The following is a 9,597-nucleotide window of genomic DNA, read 5'->3' as shown; positions in this document are numbered from 1 at the left end:
CAGTTCTAACCCAGTGGGTGGTGTATGCCATCCGAAACCTCACGGAGGACAATAGCCAAAACCAAGATTTGATTGCAAAGATGGAGGAGCAGGGGCTGGCAGACCCATCCCTACTTAAAAAAATGGGTTTTGAAGTTGAGAAGAGGGGTGACAAGCTGATTCTGAAGTCTACTAGTGACACACCTCAGCTGGTAAGTATGCCAGAAGGAGTGGTAATTCCCTTTCAGTTTGTAGAAAGTGGTCCCCGCTTCCCCATCACCTTGGGCGTGACACAGTTCCTTCATAAGAACATGGATGGGAGTAATTTTGCCTTCCAAGATGGCAAAGCCCTAAATTTAATTGCAAATAATTTTTCGTTCAGGCTTTATGCTGCTGCCATTTTCTTAAGAGAGTTGAAATTTCAAACTCGTTCTAGGGAAAAAATAGAAAATCGTATCAAAATTTTCCCGTGGTCTAAAAGTTTTTGGCAGTAATTAGACTTTCTTTAAAAGATAGCTAACGTTGAGCAATGAAAAGAACAGAAAACTCCTTGTATGATATTGAATGAGTTGTTTCAGGTTTCTTTCTATTACTTCTATCATTGACCAAAATTCTCTGTATTCTTTTTCATTTGACTGTTCTTGTAAATAGCTCTGTTACATCTGCAGTTTTGTTTCTTTTTTCTTCTTAGTGAATGAACTCTCCATCCAGAACTCTGAATTTTTGGAATCTGTTTCATGGATTTTTCATCTTCCGCAGTATGTGAAATTGCGAGTGTTTGAAGATTTATTAAGTACAAATTCAAGAACCCGTGTATCTTTTAGACAATAGAGTTAAATGCGTATAAGCTTAAAAGTGAAAGTACATGAGTATTCTGTGGTTTCTTTGCTTTAAAAACGTAATTGTCTGGTTTGCTTTTGTCCCCGTGGATACAGTGTGCGTTTAAGTGATGTATTGTACTTACTGTGGCCGCAGATAATAAATTCCTCTTGTTGAGCTCATGTCCCTTCCTTGGCAAAGACTTGGAAGTTTGCTCGGGTCCACTTGCTCCTTGAGACGGCAAGTCGGCCTCCTTCCCTTCATTGTCTCTTCTCGTGGGGTTTTCTGGGCTCTGGCAGGCAGTTGAAGTAGTTTCTCACTGTGATTAATTCTAGCAATCTCTTTTCACCCCTTCTGCCTTTCCAAAACATTGACAAGACTCATTTCCAGTTAATTAATTCGAGAGATGCTGAAGAATAGAGGGCTGTCCCTCTTCACTTTAGGTCCTGGGCTGCGTTGTCACTGAGCCCTGTCCCTTTGGAATGTGGCGGGAGTGAGCGGGTGAGGGAATATGGGGGCCATTAACTCTTCCCGTTCCAGATCACCCTAGGCTTGGGCTTCTCCAGACCCAGGATGTTTACCAGCCAGTGCCTGCATCTTCCCCACTGTTAAGGCTGTAAGTGGGAAGGAATAGTTCATGGTCGTCTCTGTGTGCCGGGCCACAGTATTAAACGTTCATCCGTGTCTTCCTCAGTTTAAAAAAGCACCAGTCTTAGAAAGGCACACCACTCAGTTTTGGCCAGGGCTTCACTGGAATTGCAAAAGTAGCTTTGAAGAGGTGGGAGGTTAATTGACCTGTGTCTTGTCTGTCTGTCTGTATCTCTCTCTGTATATACACACACTCAGAGGTAGAACTGGATTAAGTGAGCACTAAAATCTTTGTAACCACCCAGATCATTAATATAATCAACAAAAACTCCCGTGGGAGGTCGTGTTGCAGACGCTTAAAACATGTTATCTTTTTGAGCAGCCATGTTACTAAACTAAAATATCTAGTGAGATTTTGCACAATTCCTTTTGAACCTTCCAAAATGAAAACAACAAAGACCCAACCAGAAGTTTTACAGAAATACCGACTGTTCCAAAGTAAAATGCTCCTAAGTTTTTGTAGCCATACTTAAATTGCTTTGTAAAAAAACAGCTTTAAGCATGTTAAGAACAAAATAAAAGTTTTCCCATGTGCGATCTAATGTCCTCTGTATAACTGAAGAAATACCAGCTTCTAGGACTGTGATAATCTATGAATGACATTTTTTTTTCTCTCATTTGTGACATTCCGTCAGTAAAGAATCCTTTGCAAAATTCAAAATGCACGAAGAAGTCATTCTCTTCTGGGACACAAAGAGTTAAAACCTTATTCTCTAAATAGAAGTCTGGCCAAAGGGAAGAAGCAGTGGGGGTCCCTTTTTCCTTCTAACAAGTTTGCAATAGACACTTCTTTTTTTCCTCTCTCAATGGGTGTATGCACACCAGTGGCATCACACAAACATGTCGGTATAAGCCATATAATAACAAACACAAATAAATAAAAGGGAGCCTTGTGAGAATACAGAATGGGGTGATGGTTATGTGTTTTCTAAATAGGAAATGTAGGGCTTGCATAGTGAAAACATGCTGATGGCTGCATTGTGGCCGCTTTTGACGCCTTTGGACAGATTAATTCCTGAGCACAACAGCTTCCCTGTCCTCTGCCAGCGGACTTAGAGCTTCTGAGAACCTTGTTTTACATGCTACAGAGGATTAAAGCACCACCTCAATCAGTCATTTAGAAGGGGAAAAAAAAAAGGCAGGCCAGCCTTACAAAATTTGTAAAGAGACAGAATGGTCACAGCAAGTTTTGTGACGGTATTATTGCTTTCAAGAGCAAACTGACAAAGCAGTTCCATTTTTTAGCCTGCTTTATTCTAAAAGGTAGCAGAGAAAGGCTTTTCTGCTTGACATCGAGTTCAAGTATTTGCAGAATGATTTCTTTAATACCTTAATAGTGGGTGTTAATATTTCAAAAATATTTATTTTCACAATTTTAGTAGTAAACCATTAGAATTTGTCCACGTGTCCATATATATGAATACATCTCATGGGTTAGTAAATCTTAAATCAAAAAATTTAGATTTTACATATGTGTCTTGTGTCCATTAACTTCTGAAGGCACTGATCTGCTGCTCTTACAGCAACACCTGGGATTTAAATGTTACTTAAGTGATTTTTCACTATCCTTTAATTATATGAATAATGATAATATGAATAAGTAAACAAAGGTGTTGGGACAAAAATGCCAGTCTTTGTTTGCAAGAGGAAGACGTAAATATATATATATATTTCGCCATCAATAAGTTCTACACATAAAGGAATCAATTTTTGTATGAGAGGCAGTAAAATTAAGACAATTTTTAAATGCAGAGAAGGGAAGGAAGTACCTTAACATTTAAAGTCTACCACAAAACCAGTCCTTTGGAGGAAAGAGCCCTCTCAGTGCTGTCCAAGGTTCTGATAATTTCAGCTACAGTGGCCTGAATATGGAAAAATCAATTAAAAACCTTTTTTTAAAAAAGTTCAGATTTTTTCCCTTGTATTTGTATGATAGGATATCTGTTTTCTTCTTCCCTACACATTTTAATATATTTATTTGGATTTTTCAGGTCAAATGTTATCTAGATGGCATTTTACAATATAAATTTGATTTACCATCTACAGTATGTATGAATTTTAAAGGAAAGCTTTTTCTGTAAATGTAGCGGTTACAGTATTAACTCATCCGTCAGACTTTCCTCATCACAACCAAAGACAATTATGTCAATGGAAACGACTTTCTGAAGGTTTTGATAGTTGTTTATCCTTGCTTAAATTGAAGCCTTAAATTAGGAACATTAAGTTAAATGTTTCTTTTTGTTTAAACAACATAATGTACATTCTTCATCTGTATATGAAATTGTGTTATGCTTCTTTTACTTCAGTTAGGCGAGAGTTTGCGTGACGTTTTACAGCCTGGATCTAGTTTTCACCGCCGCTGTGTATAGCATGGTGGTTGAGAGCATAAACTGAGTGAGGGCCTGGGCCCCAGGCCCCTTCTGCAGCCGCGCAACTGCGGGCAGATTCTGTCATCACTAACGGGGGGCTTGTCACACCAGCAGCGTCCAGGAGTGTGTAGGAGGATGAACATAAACGAGCGTGGAGTGCTCGGGACGGTGCCTGGCCCGTGGCGAACACTCGCTGATGCTGGCTGTGTTCTTGCTGCAGCGGCACGCACTTCTAAGCCTCTGACACCTTCATCGTGAGCCCAACTGACGGACGTGCGTGGGAACTGCGCCCGGTCTCCTGCTCCCCCTCTCGCCACAGTGCTGGGCATACAGTAGGTGCTCACTAAGTGTGTCTTGTTTCTTTAGCAGATACCTGTATGATGCTTTCTGTGTACCACACGACGTTCTAAGCACCTTAAAAATATTCATCACTTAATCCTCATTGTAATTATACAGTCTGTTCCAGTATTAATCCCATCGTATGGATGAGGAAGTTGAGTTGCAGAGGTTAATGCCCAGGGTCACACAGCAGTAAATGCTTAATGATTAATTGCTGTGGTTTAGAAGGGGATGAATGAGGGAAAAAATATGGCTTCTTTCCCCAGAAGCATAGAGAGTAAATGTAGCAGAAATGCCTAAACTGTGGCTGTAGACAGGGGAGGGCCAGGGGAGCTTCATGGGGAGAGCACGGGCTTTGCAGTTAGAACAATCCAAGCTCAAATCTCACCTCCACTTCTTGCTAGCTGCGTGGCCTTGAGCAGGTCGCTTAACCACTCTGAGCCTAAGTTTCCTCCTTGAGCAGTGTACCAGGCAGGTCCTGGGGATACAGCAGTAAACAAGACATGGTCCGTGCTCTTGTGAAACTTACATTCTGATGAAAATGACAAAGTTAACAAACAGATAAATACAAGAGCGTCACATATTGTAGTAAATGCCATAAAGAAAATAAATAAGGTGAGGATATAGGTTTAGTTTTGACTTTCAGGTGACCAAGAAGGCAACAGTGAGAGAAAATTCCCTCAGCTTAGACAGATGATTCTTTTCTTTCCTTTAAGTAAGCTAAGTAGTAATTGTGAGCAACAGAGGGGAGGGGCTGTGTTTCCAGGGACTGTTCTGTCAGTTTCTATCCTTCCCTCCCTCCCTCCCTCTCTGTGCCTTGCTGTCCCTTGCTCCCAGCCAGCCATCTAGAGACCACTTGTGGATGTTCTGCCCTGATCTGCACAGCGTTTGGAGCCATCATAAGGTCAGCATGCAGTGGTCTGTCCTCTTAGTGAGTGGTGAAATAAGCAGACAAAAATAATCAGGAAAGATAGTAAACATTTGATCAGTGCTGTTGGAGGGTTGCCCCTATTTGACATGTAGAGCAGTACACCCAACAACTGCAGAATACACATTCTTTTAAAGTATATATGGAACCACTTACCAAAATCGGTCCTTTTGCTGTGCCATAAGACGAATCTCAACAAATTTCGGATTGAAGTCACACATAGTATATTCTGACCCCAGTACAACTAAGCTACATATCAATACCAGGAAGGTAACTCGAAAATCCCCACAATTTTAGAAATTAAATAACATATTTCTCAAATACCTAAGGGTCAGATGAATAAATGGAAATTAAGAAATATTTTTAACTGGATATTAATGAAAATGCTACATATCAAAGATTGTGGGCTGCAGCTAAAGCTTTTCTTAGATGGAGATGTATTACCTTAAATGCATATGTGGGAAGAGAAGACAGAAAACCAGTAGCCTAAGCATTATCTTAAATAGTTATGAAAAGCACTTAAAACCACAGTTGAAGGTTTTTAAAAAGAACTTAAAACCACAGTTAAAAGAATAAATATGAGAGGAGAAAATAATTAAACAGGAAATAACCACAACAGTAATATTTTTTTAAAAACACACACACACACACAAAAAAGATAAAGCCAAAAATGAGTTCTTTGAAAAAATACATTAGATTGAGAAAACTGTGGTAAGACCAATAAAGAAAAAAAGAGCACCTAGAAAATCATTATCACTACAGATCTCATGGACATTTAAAGTCCATAAAAGAATATTGTGAATATTTTATATTAGTAAATTAGAACTTTTAGGTGACATGGACAAATTCCTTAAAAAACAAAAAACACATAAAATGAAATAAAATCCTAGAATATTTAAAATACCAAATCTTTAAAAATTCCACAGAGAAAACTCCAGGCTCAGCTTCAGCAACAGATTCTACCAAATTTTAGAAATACTGCTAACCACACGCAAACTCTTCCAGAAAAAGAACATTTCAGAACTCTTTATAAGGCCAGCATGATCCTGATATCAAAATCTGAAAAGTTTATTGGAAGAAAAGCAACAGCCAATCTCACGCGTGGACATAGATCCAAAGATCCTAAACACATTATTAACAAACTATATTTTAGAGATGCAAGATTGGGATGACTTTTTAAAGTAGTAAACTGCATTAACAAATTAAGACAAAATCATAATTCATGCAGAAAAAAGTTCACAATAAAATTCAACATCCAACGTATTATTAAAACACCTTAACAAATTAGGAACAGGAGGGAAGTTCCTTATTCTGATAAGGAGTCATCTACAAAAACTCCCTCAGCACATACCGAACTTGAAGAAATGTTGAAAATTGTCCTCTTGACATTAATAAGGCAAGGTTAGTCACAATTCACCACTTATGTTGGAAAGGTGAAATAGCCGATGAAAAACATCCCAAAAAGGAGGTGGAAGGGTAGTCGGAAAAGAACTCAGGATATAGCTAATGCAGAAGTCTGTGCATAAGATGTTAGGATGAATCAATGAGTATAGCCAGGTTACTGAATACAAGGTTAATATACAAAGATGCATTGAATTTCTACAGACTAGCAACAAATATTTAGAAAGCAAAAATTTTAAATAAATTCTGAAGGAAATGCAAAAAGCCAAGAATCGCCAAGACACTCTGAAAGAAGAACGCGATGGTTGAAACTATTTAAAGCGAGATTCCTTAGAACAGTATTTTATTGGCACAAGGATAAGTAAATGGACCAAGGAAGCAGAGCAGAGTCCAGAAACAGACCCTCACAAATGGAGACTGGGTATATGTTTAAAGTGGCATCACAGAGCATGGGGAAAGGGTGATCTTTCCAAAAAATCCCGCTGAGAACATTGAGTATCTATAGAGGGTAAAGGAAATTGACCCCTACCTACCGTGTACCGTATGAACATATCAGTTCCTAGTTGGATTGCAAATCTGAATACGAAAAGCAAAATGCTAGAAATTCTAGAAAGTAAGTCTCACAACCTTAGGGTAAGAATTCTTAACTATGTTACAAAAGCGATTAAAATGGGCTTTATTAAAAACTGAAGAATCACCTTTAAGAGACTGAAAAGGCAGTGGGAGGAGTGACTTGAAACATACGTAATTGACAAAGGGTTCATATCCCAAATATGTAAAGAAAGAATATGTATCCCTTAAAAACTTAGAAAAAAAATGGGGACAAGACCTGAACAGGCACTAGACACAGAAGATACCCATTTCACCAACAGACACACGAAAAGGTACTTAACCTCCTTAGTAATCAAGGAAATAATTAAAACCACTGCTCCCCACCAGAATAGCTAAGACCAGCAATGCCATGTGTGTATTGGTGAGGATGTGGGGCACACGGGACTCTCGAACGCTGCTGGGGGAGTGTAAACTGGCACAACCCTGTAACCTCTTTGGGAAACAATCTGGCATTCACTATCTGCTAAATTTGAAGATAAGCGTAGAGTGTGACCGGCGATTCCACTGCAAGGATCATACTTGACAAAAATATGTGCGTCGGTGAACCAGAGGCACAGACGAGATGCAAACGTTCGTTATTTGTGATGGCCAGGACATGGGAACAAGCCAAGTGTCCTCAGCAGTGTCATGGTGACATCAGCAGTGACACACTCACGGAGTGTGAGACTCTACAGCCACACTCAGCAGGAGTGGGTTCCAATGTCGAGTGAAAGACACCACACACACATGATTACTGTATAACTGTTTCTTTAAAGTTCATCAACAGATCGGACCGTAGAAGCAAGGAGAGCAGTCACGTGGGTGTGGTCACTTTGTGATGGTTCACTGAGCTGTGCACTTAGGTTTTGTGTCCTTCTCTGCATGTTCTGTATTCCACACTAACAAAAATGCTCCCCTGCTCCCCTGGGTGCAAGTTGAGCTGCTGTACAGAGACCCCAAAATACTGTGGCCCCACCAGACTGATGCTTCCTTCTCGTCATGTGATGAGTGGCCTCTGGGCTGTCACTCGAGGTAGACGGGCAAGCGGGCTGGGGACTGAGAGCCCTCGGGGTCGGCAGGAGCCCAGTTCCTCTGTGTCTGGCGGCTCTGCCATCTCCTAGGGTGCCACCTCTGCACAGCTGAAGTTGGGTGACCACCGCGTGCCTATTTCCTGCCTTTGGGAAGAAGGAAGGAGAGGGAAGGGCAGGCACACGTCTTACACTCTCCTGTTGGTGCGAGTTTAGCCCCATGGCCACACTTGGTCCTGAGTGAAGCTGGGCCGGGCTGTGTCCAGTTGGGTGGCCGTGTGCCCCCCTCAGGGCGCTGGTGGTCCCTGACCACAGGAAAGAGGCAGAGTGGGTGGGGGACAGTTGGCAGGGTCTGTCACAACACCCAGAGCTGTGATGTCGAGCCCTGCGTGGGAGGGGTTTCATCTCCCAGCCCTTCTTTCTAGTGTCCCCAGCCCCCTTCTGGTGCGGCCCAGGGCTGTTTGGGCAGATGTATTTGGCTGGAATGTCCTGAAGGATAAGGCAGCCTGAGGATACACTCCACACTGCCCGGAGGGAGTGTCAGGGGTCAGGCCTTAGGAGCCAGCCGTCTCCGGATCCCAGAGCTGAGCATGAAGGCCGGGCAGGAGCCAGGGCAATTCAAGAAAGAAAGAGAAGCCAGGGCACAGGCAGAGAGCGGGGATGGCGATGGGGCGAGGGGGTGTGAAGCCCAGGGTGCCTTCCCTTCAGTAGGAGGCCCCACGGCAGGGAGCTTTGGGAGTCCTTGCTTGAAATGCGCAGGTGCCGTGGCCAGGTCAGGGCCTGGAGCGCTGACTCTTGCAGTGAGTGGCTCACTGTCTGGGGGGCCAGGAGGAAGCAGCAGGTGCAGGCCCCGGGGCTCAGGAAAGGCGGGGTGGAGCCCCCGTGCCCTGGAGGAAGGCCTGCAGGCCTAAAGGTCCCCGTGAGCCTTGGCTTCCTTGTCGGTAAAACGGCGAGGATGCTGCAGCACCTCTGTTAGGTTCTCAGGGACACGGAACCTACAGGATGTCCACACACATCCTAAGAGGTTGGTTGAAGGAGCTGCAGCCTGTGGCTAGCACGTCCAGGAGAACCAGTGGTGTAAGTTCCAGTGCGAAGGTCTGCAAGCTCCATCCCCAGAAAGAGCCAGTTTCACTTCAAGTCCAAAGGCAGGAAAAAAGCCAGTGTCCCAGCTCGAGGCAGTCAGGCAGGAGGAGAAGCCCTTTCCCAGGGGAGTGTCAGCCTTTTTGTTCTGGTCGGGCCTCACCGGGGAGGGCCGTCAGCTCCACCTACTCAGATTCTGGTGTGGACCACCCTCCCAGACACGCCCAGAGTCGTGTGTGACCCCTTGTCTGGACACGCCGTGGCCCAGTCAGCTTGACACAGAACGGACCATCACGCCTCTAAGGGTCCTGTGAGGGTCCATGAGGTGGGGGACGTGCACGTGCCTTGTCGCGGTGGCCACCGGGGAAGGGACCCTTAGATGGCGCTGCTGCCCGCCTGGGCCCACGTTAACCGC

General features: G+C 43.2%; 1 protein-coding gene across 1 annotated transcript in view; it reads left to right on the top strand.

Moving 5' to 3' along the window:
• ATXN10 (ataxin 10) overlaps positions 1–975 on the top strand; it is a 153,775-nt gene extending 152,800 nt beyond the window's left edge. The window contains exons 11-12 of the mRNA XM_082422439.1: positions 4–191; positions 671–975. Of these exons, the coding sequence (XP_082278565.1) occupies positions 4–191; positions 671–673 (191 nt within the window). The 3' untranslated portion in view covers positions 674–975. The remainder of the gene's footprint in view (positions 1–3; positions 192–670) is intronic.
• Positions 976–9,597: the final 8,622 nt, after the last annotated feature.

The sequence above is a fragment of the Balaenoptera physalus genome (genome assembly GCF_965194825.1).
Source record: "Balaenoptera physalus genome assembly, chromosome: 13".
Classification (NCBI taxonomy): Eukaryota; Metazoa; Chordata; class Mammalia; order Artiodactyla; family Balaenopteridae; genus Balaenoptera; species Balaenoptera physalus.
The sequence above is the reverse complement of the archived record's forward strand: the minus strand, read 5'-3'. Positions and strand labels throughout refer to the sequence as shown.